This window comes from Drosophila albomicans, chromosome 2R (genome assembly GCF_009650485.2).
Source record: "Drosophila albomicans strain 15112-1751.03 chromosome 2R, ASM965048v2, whole genome shotgun sequence".
Lineage (NCBI taxonomy): Eukaryota > Metazoa > Arthropoda > Insecta > Diptera > Drosophilidae > Drosophila > Drosophila albomicans.
This window is the reverse complement of record NC_047631.2, coordinates 8,862,722-8,885,446: the sequence shown is the minus strand read 5'-3', so window position 1 is coordinate 8,885,446 and position 22,725 is coordinate 8,862,722. Positions and strand designations below refer to the sequence as shown.

General features: G+C 40.4%; 4 protein-coding genes and 1 long non-coding RNA gene across 14 annotated transcripts; 4 read left to right on the top strand and 1 right to left on the bottom strand.

Moving 5' to 3' along the window:
• Window positions 1-200: 200 nt before the first annotated feature.
• On the top strand, window positions 201-9,915 carry LOC117576339 (bifunctional methylenetetrahydrofolate dehydrogenase/cyclohydrolase, mitochondrial). 3 transcript variants are annotated; one of them, XM_052008243.1, is made up of 3 exons: window positions 201-347; window positions 8,728-9,515; window positions 9,604-9,915. In XM_052008243.1, the coding sequence occupies exons 1-3, from the start codon at window positions 334-336 to the stop codon at window positions 9,726-9,728; spliced, it is 927 nt and encodes a 308-aa protein (XP_051864203.1). In that variant the 5' UTR covers window positions 201-333; the 3' UTR covers window positions 9,729-9,915. The 3 variants fall into 3 exon arrangements, with proteins under 3 accessions (XP_051864203.1, XP_051864204.1, XP_051864202.1); XM_052008244.1 differs by lacking the exon at window positions 201-347 and adding an exon at window positions 1,453-1,554; XM_052008242.1 differs by lacking the exon at window positions 201-347 and adding an exon at window positions 3,834-3,996.
• LOC117576335 (nuclear factor NF-kappa-B p110 subunit) lies at window positions 4,543-8,052 on the top strand. The gene is made up of 2 exons (XM_034261009.2): window positions 4,543-5,926; window positions 5,989-8,052. The coding sequence occupies exons 1-2, from the start codon at window positions 5,000-5,002 to the stop codon at window positions 7,966-7,968; spliced, it is 2,907 nt and encodes a 968-aa protein (XP_034116900.2). The 5' UTR covers window positions 4,543-4,999; the 3' UTR covers window positions 7,969-8,052.
• Window positions 9,916-10,756: 841 nt separating the features above from the next.
• LOC127566232 (acylphosphatase-2) lies at window positions 10,757-11,957 on the top strand. The gene is made up of 5 exons (XM_052008246.1): window positions 10,757-10,916; window positions 11,002-11,018; window positions 11,099-11,208; window positions 11,263-11,372; window positions 11,707-11,957. Exons 1-5 carry the CDS (start codon window positions 10,769-10,771, stop codon window positions 11,709-11,711), a joined length of 390 nt encoding a protein of 129 aa, XP_051864206.1. The 5' UTR covers window positions 10,757-10,768; the 3' UTR covers window positions 11,712-11,957.
• LOC127566234 (uncharacterized) lies at window positions 11,681-12,150 on the bottom strand. The gene is made up of 2 exons (XR_007955510.1): window positions 12,067-12,150; window positions 11,681-11,781 (listed from the first exon to the last, which is right to left on the bottom strand). It is a non-coding gene; the product is annotated as an uncharacterized LOC127566234 (long non-coding RNA).
• A 40-nt stretch (window positions 12,151-12,190) lies between these two features.
• On the top strand, window positions 12,191-22,695 carry LOC117576341 (platelet binding protein GspB). Of its 8 annotated transcripts, none has more exons than XM_052008230.1 (9): window positions 12,191-12,353; window positions 13,692-14,711; window positions 15,192-16,473; window positions 16,897-17,414; window positions 17,487-17,885; window positions 18,240-18,570; window positions 18,639-18,752; window positions 19,607-20,591; window positions 20,653-22,695. In XM_052008230.1, the coding sequence occupies exons 2-9, from the start codon at window positions 13,799-13,801 to the stop codon at window positions 21,316-21,318; spliced, it is 5,208 nt and encodes a 1,735-aa protein (XP_051864190.1). In that variant the 5' UTR covers window positions 12,191-12,353; window positions 13,692-13,798; the 3' UTR covers window positions 21,319-22,695. The 8 variants fall into 8 exon arrangements, with proteins under 8 accessions (XP_051864190.1, XP_051864189.1, XP_051864188.1 ...); XM_052008229.1 differs by having other exon boundaries at window positions 18,237-18,570; XM_052008228.1 differs by having other exon boundaries at window positions 17,487-17,948.
• The last annotated feature ends 30 nt before the right edge of the window (window positions 22,696-22,725 follow it).

Here is a 22,725-nt window from a genome sequence, read left to right as displayed (position 1 = left end):
CATGTATTTTATAATTGAATTTGTTTAATTTTATCAAATATTTATTTTTTTAAGTTTCCTATAAATTGCGATCTGCTACAAGCGATCACACCATCGTTTTTTTTGCACATGTGCCTAAAGTTATCGATAAATACCACGTCCATAGAAAGTACTAAAAAATACCAAAGCTCGCATTATAAAAAGCGCGCAGACAATGCACTTTTGAAATATTTTACAACAAAAGCGACGGTGATCAAGTGAATTTATTGTGCACAAATCAGCAAACCTCAAAAACCAAATAAAAAATCAATTTTATATTATCGAGAATACAAGTCAATCAACTTTATTTACAAAATGCGTTTCACAAGGTATGTTCAACAATTTTATTTCAAAAAGTAATTCAATTAGTGTCTAGATACTATTTGCATTGAAATTTGAAAAATACACAATTTAATAATTATATTAAATATAATTGTTGCGAATGTAATATATGTTTCCATTAATAATATTAAATTAATAATTAATGGCTAATTACCTTATTATTATTATCCGCAATTTTATACGAAAACCATTTTGTTATTTACATACAATATTTATTTTTTAAGTTTAAAGCAATAGCAAGAAAAATTCGTAAAAAAAAAACATAATTATTTATTGTTTTCTTTTTAACCTTATATTGTTTCCTTACAATATTGTTCCATTTAATTCAATGATTTTCCATTAATCGACATTATTGTTTCAACACATATTCCACTCACACTTTCCTTTCTTGCTTATCAGACCACTTTTTGAAAATAACATGTTTTTCAAGCCAATCTGAGCATCAATTTTGATGACGCTTGCAGTGTCAGTTTAGGAATAAAAACAACAGTTACTAAGGCTCTCCACATATAGCATACGAGAGAGGTTGGAGTGCATCTCTAAAGGCTTATCAGCTCAAGACAACCGATCGATTGAACGATCGATCTCTTGGCGATTTATTTACGTCACAAGCTAGACTGCGTTGCAATGCAATTAGTAATCGCACTTTCTTATTTCGTCATCTCCACGCCCAGCAAAACAAGATGCTGGAAAAACACTCAACAAATATACGCAGTATACTATACAGTGACGTACTGAATTATTTGTACAACTAAGATCATTTCTACCACAAATATAATTAAAGCATTTTTAAAAATGTCAGCTAGAAAAAATTATTTAAAACTTAATTGTCTTTTTTATATTTTATATTTAATATTACATTTTAAAAAATTATTAAAACAATTTACAACGCTTTACTTCACTTTTCTTTTAATTGATGTCAGAAAACTGTTAGAACCACGTGTAAAAGCTTTGACTGCCTAAAACTTTTAAGTCGCGCTCTCTCCCTCTAATTCGCTATCGTTCTTACTCGCTTTGGATAAAAAAAAAAGCAAAAAAACTTCGGCAACATGTCGCGGTTAAATTTGGAGAGCAACATTTGCGCACGTGTGAGGCGATCCTCAATATCGTGCAGTTCATTAAGAACGTACGACGAGAGCGGTTTACATTTTCCACAAGTGGAAAATCAGTGCACAAATTTGACGTCACAACAAGGTAGAATACATTTAGTGTAAACTGATAAGAAAGTGGTATTATTGTGGGATGTAAGAGGCGCACAGACAAAACAACTTTATTACTCGTGTTACGCTATGCTAATTGTAAATGAAAATAAACAAAAATAAACTCAATTGATAAGAGGCAGGTATCGCCCCCGCAATCCCCGCACAGCAACAGACACGGTTAAGGGGTCAATAGGCAAGCCCCGTGCTAATCACTGTTAATCAATTTTATTAAAATTTTTAATTAATTTATATCATATTCAATATCTTGAATTTTAACTCTTAGGCAAGATCAAAGCCCACTCAGTATGCCTTTACGTGAAAGAGTGCTGGCATACATACATACATACATACATATGTATATGTTCATGTATGTTTGTGGGTATCGGTGGCTTTGTGTGGAGCCTATGTTTATGTGTGTGCATATTTCTGTGTATTCTATTCAGTTACCTTTTCTGCTTACTTCAACGCGACACATGTAGATATGTGTATAATTTAATTTAATAAATTTGCAGTATTTCTTGTGCATTGTGTTTTCCTTTATCTGCGTGAGTGTGTGAGTGTAAATAATATGTATGTACAGTAGGTCACAGCTTATTTCAACCACCACCAACCGACAACTTTGAGTTAGTGTACTGGCCAAACTAAAAGAGGTATTAACTTTATTTAAACGCAGGATTTTAGTTTAATGTTTTAACATACAAGATACCTTTTCATTTATCCTCTAATTTTTTGTTTACTATATAAAATTATTGAAAAACAAAAAAAATGCCAAAAAAAAGTACCACAGCTTATTTCAACCAGCTGAAAATAACTAAATATAAATATGTTAAACTGTGTATTTAGAATTTCGTATGACCTCCTTCTTGGTTAATAGCTCCTTCCAGACAGTTTGGAATAGATTCCACCAATTTTTTTGTGATGTAGGGGCTAATTTTGTCCCATTCTTCCGCTAAAGCCGTTTTAAGGTTAGATTTGTTGGAAATTGGCCTTTTTCCGATGTTCTGGTCCAAAATGGCCCAAAAATTTTTTACAACATTTATGTCAGGTTACTGAGCTGATGGTTTCATGACATGACGACAGTTGCACATTAGCCAATCTTGCCTAATTCCTGCCTTAAGCCTAGGGTCATTGTCTTGGTAGAAGCGGAAATCATCCTTAATACCCAGTTTATCTGCACTTTGGATCAAATTGACATTCAGTACCTCTAGGTATTGAGTCTAGTCAATGGTCGCGTCAATAAAATTGAGTTTTCCGACTACGGCTGTGGACATACAGGCCCAAACCACGACGCTACCACCGTAATGCGTGACTGTAGGCTTTAAATTTATGTTTTGAAGCCCGGAATTTGGATTCTGACCGACATATGGAGCTCCAAGCAAGCCAAAAATGTTGATTTTGGACTCGTCACAAATATGATTAAGTTCCAAAAGTTTTTATCCTTTCCCACATGCTCCTTGACAAATTTCAAAGGAGCCTTTTGATTCGCGCGCCTTATAAACGGTTTCTTGCGCCTTGTACTGTCATTAAAGTTACTTTCCCGAAGTACTCTCGAATTGATTCTGGGTGGCACGCCTTACTCAATTCCTCCTCTATAACACTGGCAAATTTTGGTGGCGAAAATTTTGGATTTTCCCGATTTTCCGGACAATATAACGCGCGTCGGTCTCATTAAAAAATGCATTGGGTACATTTTTGCCCTTCTCATGCACTATAATTTCGCGAAAAAAAACAATGAAATGATTCTTTGCACAGTCGAAACACTCAGATGCAGCATTTCATAAATTTTTGGACGGGAAAATCCATTCTTTAAAGGAGCTATGACGTCATTTTCCTTCTCAATTGTGGTTCACGGACCCATTTTGTAAAATACGCGTTTATTTCGAAATCTAAAGCTTAAAATGTCGAAAATCTAACTTCTATGTATTGAAAATACTATACACAAAGCAATAGATCCATAAAGACCAGTTATTTTCCTAGAAAACTGATCTTCGCACAGCTGGAAAGTTGCTGGTTGAAATAAGCTGTGGTACTTTTTTTTGGCATTTTTTGGTTTTTCAATAATTTTATATAGTAAACAAAAAATTAGTGGATAAATGACAAAATATCTTGTATTTTAAAACATTAAACTAAAATCCTGCGTTTAAATAAAGTTAATACCTCTTTTAGTTTGGCCAGTACACTAACTCAAAGTTGTCGGTTGGTGGTGGTTGAAATAAGCTGTGACCTACTGTATGTTTGTGCAATAACTATCGCAAACTTTGCAATCAGTTGATGAAAAATTTATCCAAGTTCGGCAGCTTAGAATTTGCCTGTTGTGCAAAAGAAAACAAAAAATAATGTGGAATCGTTTGGTCAGCAGATTTGGCAGACATTGCATACCGTTATATACAATTACCAAAAAAATTAGTATCCACCAAATAAGGCCAAGTTGTGCGTAAGTTAATATTTAATATTTATACGGCATTTATTGATTGCATTTCTTAAAAAAAAAAAGATTCATACATTAAAGAGTAATAAATACGTTTAGATTTGCTTTAAAATATCAATTATTGCTTCTAGTTATTTTGCAAGTCACCAATTTGTTTTGATTGCTTTTACTTTTTATGGCAAATACAAAACAAAAGCAATTGGCATTAGCACGTGTGTCAAGCATAGAAAACAGCTGTTAGTGTTAAGCGTTGAGCGTTGCCATCGCGTGCGAACTTTCTGCTGTAAAGGTGGCAAGGTGAAGTGCACTTCAGTTATTTATCGTGGTGAAAAACTCCTACAACGTTCTCACACAAAATATGTAGATAGGAAAAATCGGGTTTGGTGTGCGGCTACTTTTGAAAAAGCTTTGCGCAGAGAGCTTAAAACCTGTTATCAGTCGCGTCTAAACTAAAGCCCAGTGTACGTTAGTGTGTGTCAGTCATAAGGTAATTTAGAAGTTCTACGAGCGTCTCGTTTAGCTATTTTTATATATAACGCCAGTGTGCTACAAAATGTGTTCGCAGAGTTTTATTTGTTTGCGTGCCGTTCGTTGTATAAACAATTCATTCGCATCGAAGAGAATTCAGTGGAATAAAGCATTCGCCGCTGCAAGCAAGTGAAAAATAAAAAATCACACTACGATCGGAATAACCCATGAGTCAGTAAATTCGTTGGTTGTGCGCATCAAGAGAGCTGATAAATGACATAGTATATAACAACACACATCGGGGAAGTACCTCTAACGCCCGACGCTTAGTTCAGCTCGACACGAACAGCAGCCGATTGGTTTCATTGTCGTTTTGAGTGCGCAACGAAACGGTTCGTCGAGTCTTTGCTCGGTGTTAATTGCGTCGTTATAAATCCGAAAACGCAGTGAACAAGCAAAATAAAAAACAATCATACAAATATAAAAGTGAAAGAGATACAAATCGCTCACGTGGAGCTTTGGAAAAAGTGCGAGCGAGATAATGAATCAATATTTTGATTTGGATCAGGGCAAGAATGTCGTTGCCTACGTCAATAACAATGATTGTTCCAGCACAAGCGGTTACAGCAGTGCGAATTCACCAACATCGATGACACATTCGCCCGCGCACTCCCCCGAAACAATGGTGCTGCAAAATGAGTTTGCCAACCTCAATTTGCCCGCGATATCATCGAATTCACCTTCACCACAGCACCAACTACAGCACCACATGCAAAACTCACCTTACCACACAACGCAAGCAAGTCAGCTGCTAACAAATGGCAACCTCGGCATGGATATCGATGTCAGCAATCCAAACAACAACAGTAATCTAACCTTTGGCAATATGTACATGCCAGTGGATCATTTCTATGCAACGCCCAGTCCACAATCTGTGGGCTTCCCCACCACCACCAACGTGGTGGACAATGTGACAAATATGGGCATCAAAAATGAATACACCGCTGTGCTTCACATTGCCGAGCAACCGGTGGAAAAGTTTCGCTTTCGCTATAAGTCCGAAATGCATGGCACACATGGCTCGCTCAATGGTATAAACTCGAAACGCACTCCAAAAACATTTCCCGAGGTAATATTGCGCAACTACAAGGGACCGGCGGTAATACGTTGCAGTCTGTTCCAAACCAATCTGGATAGTCCTCATTCGCATCAACTGGTCGTGAGGAAGGATGAGCACGATGTCTGCGATCCACATGATTTGCACGTGTCACAGGATCGTGGCTATGTGGCGCAGTTCATCAACATGGGCATCATACACACGGCCAAGAAGTATATCTTCGACGAGCTGCTTAAGAAGAAAAAGGATCGATTGGTCTTCCAGTTGGGACGCCGAGAGTTATCCACCAAGCAGATACAAGAGCTGCATCAGGAAACAGAGCGCGAGGCGAAAGACATGAATTTGAATCAGGTTTGTACAGCAGTGTGCCATCATGCTTTGCTTGTTTCATTAATTTTTTTTAAATACTTTAGGTACGCCTCTGTTTTGAGGCCTTTAAGATTGAGGAGAACAACACATGGACACCGATTGCGGCGCCTGTTTTCAGCAATGCCATCAACAATCGTAAATCCGCTCAAACTGGCGAGCTGCGTATTGTGCGCCTGAGCAAACCAACGGGCAGCGTTATGGGCAACGACGAGCTCATCCTTTTAGTGGAGAAGGTCAGCAAGAAAAATATTAAGGTGCGCTTCTTTGAGGAGAACGAAGATGGCGAAACGGTTTGGGAACAATATGCCAAATTCCGTGAATCCGATGTGCATCATCAGTATGCAATTGTTTGTCAAACGCCCGCCTACAGCGACAAGGATGTGGAGAAGGAGGTGGCCGTCTCCATTGAGCTGATACGTCCCTCGGACGATGAGCGATCCTTTCCGCCACTCCCCTTCCGTTACAAGCCCCGCGATGCGATTGTTTCGCGCAAACGTCGACGCACTTGCTCCTCGTTCAACAGCAGCAGCAGCAGCGGCGGCGGAAGTGGACATAACTCTTTTGAGTTACCTAAAACGGTGCCGCAACAGGGTTTGCCGAGCGTCTCGTTTCATGATCAGACCATTAGCCAAGAGTTTGGTCGCGAGATTCACGTCGATGACTTGTTGCCGGAGTCGTGTCGCAACATTTTGAAAGTGAACACCTCAGAGTTGGAGAAACTATGTGTGCCCATGTTAGGTATGCTGGAGAACGATGGTCACTCACAGGCGGATTCATCAGCAGCACTTGCCGGCACATCATCATCGGGACAGAATCGTACCAGCAACTATTTGAGTGAAATATTCAAGATCTTCGATGCAACGCGACGCACAAGCGATGATGAGCAGCTCTTTAAGGCGACGCGAAAACGTGTCAAGGATCTGTTCACCGAGCATGCGCTGAACAACACCGAAAGCAACGATACGCTGCTCCACGAGGTAATCAGCCAGCGCAAGGATAACTTGAAGCTGGCATTTAAAATGTTCCAAGTTATGAACTACTTCAAGCTGCACGAGCTGGCCAACAATGTGTCCAATGCGGAGGGCGACAATGGCTTGCATGTAGCCTGCCAACAGAATCGTCCCCACTACATACGGCCATTGTTGGCCTTGGATTGCAGTCCCAATCAACAGAATCACATAGGTAACACGGCGTTGCATGTGGCCGTCAAGGAGGAGCATCTCAATTGCATTGAGAGCTTCCTCAATGGCGGGCAGAACATCAAACTGGATTTGACGCTGAAAAACGATGATGGTCTGACGCCTCTGCACATGGCCATCACCCAGAATCGTTATGATGTGGCAAAGAAGTTGATTGATCATGATCGCAGCTCTATCAATGTGACAAACACCAAGGATGGCAACAATGCCTTGCATATGGCAGTGTTGGAGCAGAACTTAGAGTTGCTTATGCTGATACTGGATGCACAGGATGTCACTGACGTACTGGTGGCGAAAAATGCAGCCGGCCTGACGCCATTGGAATTGTCCCGCGGCCGTGATAACGATAAATGCAGACGGGTACTCGAGCAGGTTTATGCCGATAAACTCAATTTGCCCATGACCTGGATACCGGTCAATGTGAAGGAAGAAATGGAATCGTCGTCGGCCGAAGATGATGAGGAGAGCAACCCTGAAGCGCCGACCATGGAGATTAAAACAGAAGAGCCTGAGATGGTCGTTAAAACCGAGGAGACGGCTATGGAGTTGGATGAGATATATGCAAACCGACAACTGGAAAAGTTGCTCAATAATAAAACGCGTTTCGACAAACTGGTCACGTTACTTAATGAGCCAAGCAGTCGGAATGCCAAGTTGCCCAAGTGGAAAGAACTGGCAGAGAAATCCTCAATGAATCAACTCATATTCCTCTGGTCGAATTCCGAGGGCATGCTTAACTACATACACTACAAGTCTAGTAAAGCCGAGTACAAATCATTTGCATTAACGCTTCAGGCAATGGGACTTCTCACCATCCACGATTAGCCTTAAAGCACACATATCTATTGTATACATTTGTTTAGCTAAGTTGATGACAAAATTACAGAATCACTCATTTCCCATTAATAACTTGTCTCGTTCAATTCAAAAAGGGGATTCACATCTTTGTGTGACAAGGGGAATTACATGGGCAAACTGGGTGAATCACCGTGTCGATTATTGTTTTTGCAGCGGGGAATTACCAGCGCAATCATGCGGTTCTTCCCCACTTCGTCGTTTGGGTTGAGTACTTATCAATTTCATAACAACACAGAAAATTCCCCTTTTTTATGTACTTTTACCAGGGATTGCAAATAAATATATTTTATTTTTTTATTAAATAAAACACACTGGGAAATATGAATTACTTATACATATACATATAGCACTAGATAAGATTTTGTAAAGAACTGATGATGTTGAACGTTATGATTTTTCACATTCACAAGGGTATTCATTTAAAATTTCAAATCGTTATTTTATAAATGGAGGCACTTTTGAAAATTATGTTATGATATTGATTTTTTCCCCCAATTTACGAATTTTGGTTTTACACTTTTTAGATTTTAAAATAGAAAAAGTATTTTTTTTAATTCAAATAACTATTACTATAATGTAATTAGATAAAATTAAAAACATTTCAAAAATTTAAATTGAAAATAAAAATGAGCAGTTTATAGAAATATTCTCATAAAATTTGGTTTCAGCTCAAATATTTTAGGTGATATCTAATCCGCTTTTCTGCAATGTATGTTTTTTTTACAGTAACATGGCTCAAATCATCGATGGCAGCGGCCTCGCCAAGGACATACGCTGTGAGCTTCGCAAGGAGCTGGAACAATTCATGGCCGCTGGTCATCGGGCGCCCCACTTAACCGCCATCATTGTGGGCGAGGATCCCGCTAGCCAAAAGTACGTGACGAATAAGATGAATGCCTGCAAGGAAATTGGGATCAGCAGTGAGACGAAAGTGCTGCCAGCATCCACCACCCAGGATGAGTTGTTGCAGCTGATCAGCGAGCAGAACTCCAATCCCAATGTGAATGGCATTCTTGTGCAGCTGCCAGTTCCCGAGCACATGGATGAGCGCACCATTTGCAATGCTGTATGCGCAGAAAAGGATGTCGATGGCTTCAATGAGATCAATGTGGGTCGTCTGGCCCTCGACATGGAGGGCATAATTCCAGCGACGCCCCAAGGCATTAAGGCAATGCTGGAGCTGAGCAACATTGAGACTTTTGGCCGCAATGCTGTCGTCGTGGGTCGCTCCAAGAATGTCAGCCTGCCCATGGCCATATTGCTGAGTTCCGATGGCAAGAATGCAACAAACGCGCTGGACGCTACCGTTACCATTTGTCATCGCTATACGCCGCCAAAGGAGCTGGCCAAGTTCTGTCGCCAGGCCGATATTATTGTGGTGGCCGTGGGCAAGCCTGGTTTGATTACTAAGGACATGGTGAAGCCAGGTGCTTGTGTCATTGATGTGGGCATCAATCGCATCAAGGATGAGCAGACTGGCAATTTCCGGCTTGTCGGGGATGTGGACTTTGACGGTAAGTTGCCATTCCCTCTTATTTATTTTAATATATGGGAATCTTTTCAAGAGAAATAAGAGATAATTTGTTTTTTTTTTCATTACAGAGGTACGTCAGGTAGCTGGACACATTAGCCCGGTTCCTGGTGGCGTTGGTCCCATGACGGTGGCCATGCTCATGAAGAACACCATCAAGGCGGCCAAAAGTCAGGTTGCCTATAGATCCGATTAAATAATGGTTTCAATTGCCGGCAATATTTCCACAGAATTTACACTTGATTTGTGTCCATAGTATTTTGTTATTTAAACTAACCATTAGTTATCTAGTTTAAGCTACAACTCAAACTGACAACCACGTAAATTGTTACAAATAAATTAACAACATTTGACTACTACAGCAAGTAAACTAATTAAACAAACCTGTTGTTTTCGATTATGATATGTACACAATGTGTACTACACATACATTTGTTGTAATTGCAATATATTCGTCAAAGCAAAATTGACTTGTGTTGCCAGATCGCTAAAGTTTTGCCCAAGGCCAGTTGATGGAAATTAGTGCAAGTGATGTTCGCATATTTCTATTTAAATGGACACTTTTGTAGCGCGATAATGCATATATATTAAGGTGAGTAATTGGATTGTAAGTAGGATTGGAGTATATGTACATATGTACTTCCTAAATCTGTACAGAATTCATCTGTAGGGAAGACTAGAAACAAGTGGCCAAAATTTGATGACAAAAAAAATATAATTGTAAAATCGTATATATATATTTTCAAACATTACAATTCATTGTAAATATATTTTTGTATATGAGAAAAAATAACAATCATCTTAAAAATGTTTTAAATATATTTATTGCATTAATAATACCATTACATCGAATTAATTATACCATTGCCAAATATCTGAATAGTATTAATCTACCTTTTAAATTACATTCTATTTCATTTTGAATAATTGTTATAAAGTTTAATATTGAAGCATAATATTAATTAAATTTAACACATCTTTGTAACGGCAGACAAAGCCAAAGAAAAGAAATTAATATTATTCTGTTAATCATTACTATCAAATTCTTACCCGTTCATCTTGGTAGTAAGTAAAGAAGTATAAGTAAGTAAATAATGAATACTTACTCGACATTATTGATAGTTTAATACTAAAGAAAATACATGCATTATAAATGAACCCAGCACAACCCTACGTCTCTGATATAATAAATAAATAGGCAAACCGGCTGGCAACTCTCTCTGTCTCTCGGTCGTTATGGTGTTTTCATATAAATCAGATTTAGTTGTCAAAATACAAATAACATTAATTGCAATCGCACTGATATCTTCGCCAGCAACGGGAAATAATATGTCGTCGTCAGCATTATATACGTGTTGCTTTGAAGTATTTGGAAAAGTCCAAGGTATTATAATAATGATCCCGTCTGTTGATCCCAAATCGCTTCTTTCACCTTTGTAAATTTATAATTTCACTTTCCTACTTTGCAGGTGTCTTCTTTCGCAAGGTAAGAGCGTCAAATTATTTAACTAGGACTTATGATTATAAGGGTCATGGACATTCCATTTGGTTCATATGTGATTATAGTACACGGAGAGGAAGGCAAACACCTTAGGAGTACGAGGCTGGTGCGTTAATACCATCAATGGAACAGTTAAGGGCGAATTGGAAGCACCTCTTATTCCTCTGAATCAAATGTAAATTGGAAAATTGCTTTATTCGGTGCCTTCTTAATTGAAAGTCGTTTGCAGGAAACATTGGCTTGAGACCAAAGGCAGTCCCGCCAGTGTGATTGAAAGAGTCGAGTTTACACCCACGAAGCAGATAGAACAGTATTCATTCAATGGGTTTGTCATAAAAAGTTAGTTTGCAAAATCAGTAGAACGCCAACGCGAAAGTCGAATGTGTTAAATACCCACTGCCCGCTTTCATTAAAATGGATCAAGCTGCGATTAATTTTCTGAAATTCCAAAAAAACCATTATCTATTTCAAAATTTCACACAATATTAATCCACCTAGGAGTTTTATTATAATCTCCGAGATCAACACACATCATGATATCAAACGGCTGTCTTTTAGTCTTCCGTTGGCCCTATAAAAATAATAATTATAACATCCTTGTAGCGGGTAGCGGGTGTAATGCATTATCCTAAATTACAACTGTATAATTAAAAACAATTTTTCTTTATTTCAGAATAATTACACTGTAGTTACGATTACTGCAAACCAAATGACTTTACCCCGTTAAGCATCTCTTTAGCTGAGTCCTCTAAAATGAAATAGAAATACATAAATTAATTCATAATACATTACTGTTTAGCAGTTAACCAATTAGCAATTATTATTTTCGTTTCCAGCATTTTACTTATTAGCCATTAGTATTGTATTTTGTACGTACATATGTCATCAACACTGCTGGGCAAGAATAAAAACAAAAATAAAGTACTAGATGCAGAGTTGTATTTTAAGTAGTAACGTTTATTCACGGATGGGTGTTGCCATTTGTGCCTGAGTAACGATTAAAAGTAACCATTTGTAACGACATCTCACTTACACACATTGCAACACTGATGCGGAATTGCCTATGCTGTTCCATAAGTGAGAGCGGGACAGCCGTATAACCCATGTGCGTACTTTGGTCTGGCAGCACAGAAACGAGTACAGCTCCGAATACACGTCGTTTTGCCAAAAGCGTAGCAGGGCAGCAAATGAAAAATATAAATGAGGAAAAAATTTCGTGAAACAAGAACGATAAATATACGAAGCGCGGGCCACGCCGCTATTGTAGTAAAAATCGACAGATTTCAAATAATTGCGTGCGTTGTGTAAGCGACGGAAATTGTGCGTATTAAATTTATAGCAATAAGATTTATAAAATAAAAAAAATTACAAATTCTTGCGTGCTTTTGCTTCTGCATGTCGGGAACTATACATGTGTGTCTGTGTTTGTATGAATGTGTAGTGCACAGTTTGGTTACTTTCGCGCTGAAAACGTTTTCTACTACTTTTTTTCGTATTGTCGAAACGAAAAATACATATGCGTATGTGTGTATGTGTATATACTCTGTGATTTGCGATAAAAGCGAAACTGTTTTAATATATTCAGTAATTTTGAGGCGTTTCTGTAGGTGCCCAATGAACAAAAAGTACTGTAAATATTGTGTAAATAACTGAAAATAGTGCTAGACATGTACATAACACGCATACATACAAACATCCAATAGTCAGTCTGGCATAGAGTGCTCTGTATCCATATGTATGAGTATATACATATGTATGTATGCATGTACTTAGTACATATTGCGTGCGTGTTTGTGTGCGTTTTTATTTGTTTGTGTGCGCATATTGTAAAGGCGCGAGGCACTTAATTGCCAACGGTGAAAAATTCAATAAACCAAATTACATAAAAAAAACATGGAAAACAAGGCGACCACGCACTGTAATGATTACACATAGAACGTGCACGATTGCACACACAAGAAATGCAAATTAAATGTGGCACTTTTGATTTTCAAACGCGCAGCTTGAGATTTCGTCAGTAACTTTTCTCCACATTTGCATCGCCGCCGCATCGCCCATCGTCGCGACAGTGTTCTATAGTTTTTTTTTTTTATTGCGCATCATTGTGAATGAGCAATAGCAATAGCGCGCGCTCTCGTTCTCTGCGCTGCTCTCGCAAACGGCACGCATATATGCCTATAGGCGCGCTTGGCTGTCTGTGTGTGTGTTTGTCTTTGCCAGCGTTGTGTGTGTTTATGCGCGCGACACACACATATACACACACAAGCACGCGGTGCCGGAAAGAAGACTTCCTAATAGGCGGTATAAAAGGGACAGCCAAAAATAAAAAAAAAGCGCAGTATAAGCGGTTAATTTATCGTGCTTATTAGTGTTTGCTGCAATTATCGTTATCGGTCAATGGGATAAACTCACCTCCCTCCCTCCCTCACTCCCATAAAGAGCCTTGTGTATTCCAAATCGAAAACAAACGCAAAGCAGGCGGAGAATGACATGCTAAGCTGTAACGTGATTTGTGCCAAAAGTTTTTTGTATGCGACGAGTAGAATGCGAAAGCAAAACAGGGAAATAGAAGTAGAAAAACAAAGTGTGCATCTCTTGCGTGTCAATTTTCAAAATAAATTTATGAAAATAATTTCGTTTCTTTTTCGTGCATTTAAGCGATTTGAGTCCCCCAGGATTTCGCAACCATCAGCGGCAGGAGCAGTCTTAAGAGTGAACGAGTGAGTGATGAGGCAGCTGGCGTGGGAGTAACATTCACCATAAGTATGGCACCAGCGTTAACCGCGGAGCCACTGAGTAGCAAGGAGAAATTAACCAGCACCGCCTCCCCCGCAACAGGGACACGACAGTCTGTGCGCAAACTGGAGTCGCCTAGCGGTGGCGGCGGCGGTGGCAGTGCCACAAGCGATACTACAAAGAAGCCAACTGTTGCAGGAGCAACAACACCTGGATCTGGATCGACGACAACGCGTGTTACACGCTCCAAGGACGCAGCAAAGCGCACTGTGTCGCCGTCCGTGCAAACAACAGTGGCAACAACCAATAATCATAATAATAAACGTAAATCCAACAATAACAACAACCTACACAACAATAACAACAGCAGGAGCTACAGCGAAGTCCTCCCAGCGAGTAATGATCAAATGGGCCTAAGCGCCGCAACAACACACACGAGCAGCAGCAGCAACGACGGCAGCGCAGCAGCAGCTACCAACAGCAGCGGCGGCGGCAACGTTGCCAGCGACGCCACGGTAGACGCCACTGTTGTTGCAGCCGAGCACAACAACAACTGTAAGGAGCTGCTGGCAAATTTGACGAGTGACTTTGAGGAGGCAATCTCAGCAGAGATTTGTCTACGCAAAACGCTGCCAGAGGTTAGCCTAAGCAAGGAACAACCTGCCACAACAGCTGCAGTCACAGCATCAGACTCCATGTCCGTGTCCATGGCAGCTGAGGAAACTCAGGCCCAGTCAACGAGTGGCACAGTGGCAGCAGCAGCAGCTCCAGTAACAGAAGCGTCAACACTACCTCCTCCATCACCATCAACATCCTCAAATCACACTCCAACAGCAGATGCAACAGTTGCCGAGGCGCCACAGCAGCAAATAGCATTCGATCCCGTAGATAACACATCGTTGCGACTGGAAGATGCTGCCGATGCTCCCGACAACATTGAGGGTAAGCTGCTCACTCTACACTCCTCCAAAGAATTCCACAATGTCTACGCGTATTCGTCGCTTCTATTGTTTTTCTGGAAAAATAGTCTAGTTTTTGTGCTCTGACATTTTTTGTGGGAAATTTGTAGTGAAGATTTATTTAGAGACCAAAATGAGACTAATGCTGGTTAATTTTGATTTTTGTTTTTGTAATCAAGTTACATTGAGCTGCTAACAGTTTGAAGTTTACAGTTCAATGTTAATAAATAACGATAAATAGTAACATTCAGCTGTTAACAGAGTTCTATTCGTAACATTTAGTTGTTAGCAGTGTGAAGTTTTCAGTTTACTGTTATATTTTTTGAGAGATTTGTTAAATTAGTAACAACTACATTGAAGGATAATGTAACATTGGACAGTTAACGGCGTACTTTGCATTTCGATAGATTTTTTAAACTAGAAATGTTATATTAATATGGATTTTCTTATTTCGATTACACAGCTCGCCTGAGTCAATTGGATGGATCGCCAATTGTGGACATAAGCGCTTCATCGCTGGAAGCCAGCGTAGCATTGCCACTGCAGCAGGAGCCAGTGCAGCAGGAGTCAGTGCAACAGGAGTCACTGCAACAGCAACCAGTCCAACAGCCACCACTACAGCAGCCTGATCTACTCGCCTCACCACAACATTCAGTTGCCCGCCAGACTGGCGCCTTATTGACGCCGCAGAGCACTTCCAGTTCAATAAATTTCCTTAAGGATGGCGCCGCTGGCGCTGTGCTTGAGGATCAGGATATCGAGGAGGTGCTGAAGGCGCTCAAAACCCTAGACGGCACACATGTGAATCCGGATACAATCTGTGATTTTAACTTCTTCAATGAAGTATGTTTCCTCAACAACGAAGAGGAGGCGGCGGCAGCAGCTGCCGCTGTTGCTGGCGTTGCGACAGCAGCAGCGTCTGGCGTAGTGGGAGGAGAGTGCAACCTGCCTGTGCCCAGCATGGAGGTGGAGGAGAAGCCGAGTTGCAGCAACAGTGGCAACATAAATGCGTCACTCAAGCGACCCTGGCAAGAGAGTCATGCCGAGCTTGAAGAACAACAGCATGTGTTGGAACGTAAAATGGATTTCATGCTGCGACGCATTCGCAAGTTTCAAACGCGCCAGATGTGCCATCATGCCAGCGCCGAGGTCGCTGGTATTCTGGAGTGGTCGGCGCGTAGTTCACATAAGGCGGCGCCATCGGCACCGGTGCGAAGCGCTAAGCTAACAGAACAGGAGGACACTGTGTTGTCGATAGTATCGGGAAGGCCGGGCGTTGGTTTCTGGGAGGATCTAATTAAGCATCCGCTGCCTGCCAGCCAGATGAGCAATGTTATGCGTCACATTGAGACGGCAGCGCGTAAGCAACAAATCTGTCATACAATTGGCGGCGGCTCAGCGTCGTTGGCATCCTCCTCATCCTGGTACAGCAATGCCGCACAGCCGGGCAAGCGTTCGCGAAAATTGCAGCAGGCGAACGATGCCATTGTCAGCAGCAGCTCTTCGGGAGCAGTCGGAGGAGCAGTAAATGCCGACGGAATTGTGATGCCACGTGCCGATGAAATCGTGCCCAACTTTGATAACTATGTGACCAGCGAGCTGACCCATGTAGCGGGTCTTTTGTACACAGAAATGCGTGAGGTGCAGCATGCCATCGACTCAGATGCCACCGAGTCGAGCTCTGGTGGCGAATCCGCCGATGAGATGGTCAACTACAACAATACCCAGCAATTGTCCTTACCAATGTAAGTGTTAATTGCTTCATTATAAATGGTGTTAACTTTAGTTATAGGGCTGAATGTGATAGTTGTTTATAATCGTAAATCTTTAAAGATTGTACAAATGAAATACTTGAAGAACAAAGCGGCACTTGCTTTTATTAAATGACATATCAGAGAGAATTTCTAATAGTACATCGATTAGGTCTAGTTTGGCTTCAATTAAACGGCCAATATACCAATACATTTAATTATTGCACTTACAACGAATGAAATTAATAGAATAAGCCAAGTAACCCACGATAACCATTTACTTGAATCAAATGAAAGTGTTAAACTAAATGAATTTGATGCAGTAAGCTGCAGACATATGTCAGTTGATTGGCATGTGTATGACTAATTTACAGCCAATGTAATTTGAATATTTAATTCATACAATTTATTTCACAGATCACGACGAGCAGTCTGGCGCTACACAAGGGATCGTGCTGCTATTGCGTTACGCTGGACCTGGCTGTGCGCCCAAGTTGCCGATCTGGAGATGAAGATACGCCAGCACAACGATGTGTACAACGATCTGTATCGCTCCAAGGGCGATGTACTGCTCGAGTCAACGCCAGCGCCCAAGAAAGGAGATAACGAGCTGCAATCGACGACGGGGGATTTAGCCGAGCAGTCAGCGACGGAACCGCAGCCGGATTGGCTTTGCAGTCGCACGCGTCCATTGATGTTGTCAGAGTTTCGCAAACGGAAGCTCTTCCAGACCATCAACATGCACACAATATCAAAGAAGGCGGCACGCCCGAGCAACATCAAATGTGGCTGCCAATGGCCGCAAGTGCCGTGCACTTTGTGCACTGGTCGACCGGATCCGACGGCACCGCGAGATCTGCCCGAAACGCTAATGCCCCAGAATCGTGTGGCGCTGCTTGATGCCAGCTATCACCCAGTGCTAAGCTTTCCCGATGGTAAGTGAAGTGTTTTCCTCGCTTACCAGTTGATAAAGTCGAATGTCTAAAAAACGTCTCCTCTTTTTGTAGATGTGTGTCAGTCCGTGCATCTGGAGGCGATTAGTCGACAGCCGGATTGGCAATATCGTGTGATGCGCAGCCAGGCCAAGGCCGTGGTGAAGAGTATGATGAAGGCGGAACGTGAGGCGCTCGCTCTGAGCGGCGGCGGTGGCGGAGCTGCTGGCTCTGGACGACGAACGGGCGATGCAACAGTCAAGCGTCGTTATGTGCGACGCAAGGAGCGCAATAATAATAACAATAGCAGTCGAAACAACACCAATAACAGTAATAATAACAACAACAACAGCAACATCAATAATAATAACAGCAGCAGCAGCAGTAAAGAAACATCAACGACTACAACAGCAGCTGCAATAGCACAACAAAGTGGAGGAGGAGGAAACATCGTGGGATTGGATAGTGGAAACGGTACTGGTACTGCAACTACTTCTTCTTCTTCTACGCCTACTACAACGCCACTTGTGGCCAACAGTAAATTATTGTAAACATTTGACAAATTCGATAATTGTTTATTAACATAAAACAACAACAATTTTGCATCTTTCTCCTTTTTTCTTTTCTTTTTTTATCTTTTCCTTTCGCATTTCTTTTCCTTTCACCTCACACACTCAATATCATCGACATCACGTCATCATCATTTTACACAACAACTACAAAAACAACCACAACGTAACAACGACATCAACAAACGAAACATTTTGTTTTATTTTCGCAAATTTGTTTTTCGTTTCTTCAAAAACTTCCTTGTGGACTGTGCAGCAGCAGCAGCAGCGAACAAAAGGCAGCATCGTCAGTTGGCCAGGACAAGTGGGAACGGCAGCTTAAATTCGCCGTTGCCTGATCCAAAGCAGCACCAGCAAAATCATCAATACAACCAGCAACAGCAACACAATCCCTCTCTGATCTCCAGCGGCAATGGCGCTAAAAAGTCTCGTAAATCTGTCTCAAAGCGACAACAGCAGCGGCAGCAACAACAATCAGCAAATAATATTAACAACAGACACAACAACTGCAGCGGTGATGATTCCCATTGGGATCAGCAGCAACATAGTCGCCGCAATTCCGCCGAAATTCACGGCCATCGCAATGAACGGTGAGTCGACTCGTATATAAATATTATAATATACAATTGATTAATCTAATTAATAACCCCACACACAGCACTTCAGAGAGACGTCGTCTCGTCTATGATATTGACAACATCGTGATACCATATAGCATGGCCGCCCAGACGCGTGTGGAGATCCTGCCCTACAAGGAGATACCCACACCAAAGTAAGCAAAAGAACCAAAAGAACTTCGAGTAGCTGAAAAGTTAAATACTTGGTGGAATTACCTAAGTCACAGTTTAATGAGTGCATTTGTTTGTTTTATTTGTATTATTGCCCAATCAAATTGCAGTACAAATTTCAGCCTCCTAGTATTTACCGTTTATCGTTAGGATGAGTGGCGATAGTTAAGTCTGTCTTCATAACACTATATTGTGTAAGACTATGTAAGAATTTCAGCCTAATAGCATTTAAAGTTTGTACGCATGATCAGCTAGTCAATGATTTATTCAGGGGAACATATTTTAAATCGTTTTGAACCTTATAACTAAACTCTACAATACAAAATACTAGGGCAACTTAAGACTGTATCTTACTAAATAATTTAGCTCTAGATTCAAGAGGAATTTTTCTTAACCGTTTTAAACTGCCTCATGAACCACATAATGTGCTAGCATAACTTGCAGAATAAAGTAATTTGAATTTTGGTAAAGTTTTTATACCCGCTGCCCATAGGGTTGAAGGGTATTATAACTTTGTGCCTCCAATTAATTCACGTCTTTTTTGTTTTTGTATATTTTGGTATATTTTCCACTCTATGGTATATTTTAAATGCATTAAATGCATTATATAGCAAATTTACTATATTAATATAGCAAATACTATATAATTTGATATGTTTTTGGTATTTTTGCGATATATTAATTTTAAAATTTGCTTTTTACAATGGATAGCTGGTATCTCACAGTCAAAGGCACCCGACTGTAGCTTTCTTACTTGTTTTAAGACATTCTACTCATAATACTATTTTTATACCACAAATTCTTGAATGTATACTAATTGATCTCCTTTTATCTGCAGGTGGCGCATTGTGGATAAAAATAATAAGAGTAATCAACAAAACGCAGCCGATGAGACACTTAGCAATGGTTGTATCGAAGGGCAAAAAGAGCAAACGAAAACATTGCCGGAAACATCAACTGAATCAGCAACATCCACAACCAATTCACCTGCAGCTACGTCAGCAACAACTTCATCAACAATCTCACTCACAACATCAGCATCGACAACAACAAGCTCGGATACAAAGGAGCAGAATGAAGCTATTGCCAAACCAGTTGCCGGCAAAGTAAATGGCTTGAAACAGGCGAGCAAGAAAAATTCCCTAACAGCAACCGGTGAAAAGCCATTGGAGCAGCCACTAACCAATGGTCTGGTCAATGGCAATGCTTCAAAGCCAACAGAGGATGCTATGCTGAAGCCAGCCACGCCAGTCAATGGCAAAATAAAAAAGCATGGACATAAGTCATCAAAAAAGGATACAAAGGAGCCACCGAGCAAGCGTCCCAAGCTGCAGCTAAAGGAGAAAAACAAGACAGAGGCGGTGGCAAAGTTGCCATCAGCAGCCGCCGCCACAAACGCTAATGATGAGGAGGAGATCGAAGACACTTCAGATGAGGCGTACATTGTGCGTCATCAGCTTGCGATGCTCGAGGAGAAACGTCTCTACGAAGCCTATCTCAATTTCCCTGGCAATAGTCGCTCGCGTGCCAATCGTCGGGCCGACAGTCGAGCCGAATCGAGTGGGGCCAACACACCAGATCCAGCATCACCGGCCGCTTCATTGCTGGCTGGTGTCTCTGCTGCTGCTGGTGCTGATAACGAGAGTGTTCCCTCGCCGTTGGCACAAACGATGCTATACAATCCGCTCGATTCGATCAATGCTGATGGAGAAACGGGTACGGGTACGGGAACAAAGCTAACGAAACGTCAAGAACGTCGTCGCACCACATCCCATAAGCTAAAGGAACCAGATCGACGCAGCGCCACACCAGATGCTAGAGAGGCAAGTACCACTTTAAATTGAATTTCTTGCATTACTTAATAACTTGTATTTCTTGCAATAGTTTCCTCGCGAGCCGCCACCGTTTGAGCCGCTTGTATTTCCACTATCGGAGGAGACTTATCAGCGTCTGCTAACTGAGTTGCGAGCCGAGCCAAAGGAGCAAAAGTTGTCGACATCTTTCAGCAGCACAACAACTTCAAAGCGTGCGAAAAGCAAATCGGTGTCTTCAAATGGCGGAGATGGCAACTCATCGACAGCATCCGGCAGTCGACGCAGCAGTAAGGCCAAGGCCAGCAAGTTGTCCAAGACAACGACAAGGTCTCTGATGACACAGCGTCTGAATGGTGTCAAAAATGCAAAACGCCAGAATGCGACACGTTTGAATGGAGGCAAAGAACAGCTGCAGCAACAGGGTGATTATGACGACGCCAGGGATGATTTTGATCCAGAGGATGACGATGAGGAGGAAGAGGAGGAAGATGAGCTGTTGCTCGAGGAGGATGATGATTACCATTATCTGGCGCCGCCGCCAGAAGATGAACCATTACCGAAAAGCGTTAATGATGACAGCAATCTGTATGATGCGAGCATCGATGCCTATCTCGGCGAACACGATGTGCTCGACGATGAGTTGGCCGATGATCCGTTTGTGGATGATGATCCCAATGATCCGGAATGGAAGCGCAGCATTGGTGCGAGGCACGAGCGTATGCGCAAGCGAGTGTAAGATGGCGAGATAGCGAGAGAGAGAAGCTTAGCGAAGGGCGAATAGAAAGTACGAGTAGCGAGAGAAGTAAGCAGCAAGTGAAACCAGTAAACCAATCCAAAGTTATTAAGATCATATATGCAAAATGAATATCATTCGTTCTTATTTTTGTTTTATCAATATTTCGTCAATTTTTTAAGTCGCAGCAAGCAAGACACACAAATTTTAACTTGTTTTAAACGATTTCGTTTCGTTTATGTTCAGAACGCATCGAGTTTCATACAAAATACAAAAATCAAAGCTAAGCTCGGGAACGCATCAAAAATAGCTAAGTTACTAAGTTATTTAGTTATAAAATATATACAAGTGAAGAAGAACACGGCAACCTACACAAAACACACACTCACACCCATTCAACACAAACAAACACACAAAACAAAAAAAAACTCGTGAAAATATTCAATGTAAATACACAAAATAAAAACGATAAAGATAAATATAAGAGAAGATATGTATGTATGAAATTTATGAATAATCCTAATAATAACTCTATTTGCTAATGATAATAATATTAACGTAGTTTAACACACACATACACACACATACATCCACACTTATATATAAACAAAATACACGCTTGTTAAAAGAAGGAAGGAGAGAAATAAACAAAACCCACTTGGACTACAAGTCGAAAAGTGTGCTACGTTTTAAATATATAAATATATATATATAGCTCTACACTTAAGTATAATTTCTAAAGATAGTTATTATATAGATCGAGCGATCTTTAATATGTTAATGTTGATTTCGATATATACATATATATAATTGCGCACCTACAAACAAAACCACAACAACAACAGCTGTAAATTTATGCCGTTTTTTTAAAAAAAGTACTTTCCCCGAAAAATTTATTAATAATTAATCTATATATTAAAAATTGAATATCTTTAAACAAATATGAAGGATGAACAGCGTCAAATGGATTCATGTATTTAGTTATTTTAGGCGCTTTAATTTGTACTTTTACTTTTTAAACAAACAAAAATAGTTGATAATAGCTATAGACACTTACATTTAAATATATTTCAAGTTTGCTACACTCTCAACACACACACACACACTCATACACATCTACAGGATAATTTTGTTATCCTTTCAAAACTTTAACTACTTTTTTTGTTTACTTCAAATTTATGTATTGCTCTTACGTTTCTTTTATTATTATGATCGTAATTAAAACAACCACACAACATTATGTAGCATTCGTTAATTTTTGGAAAAAGTGAAAAATGTGTATATGCAAGAAAACTAAGGACATTAAAAAGCAACAAACACAAAATACAAAACTCTATATTCGTAAAAAGTAATTAAAAATCAACAAAAAAAAAAAAAACAAGCATAAAAAATGCAAAATTGTTTTCTTTT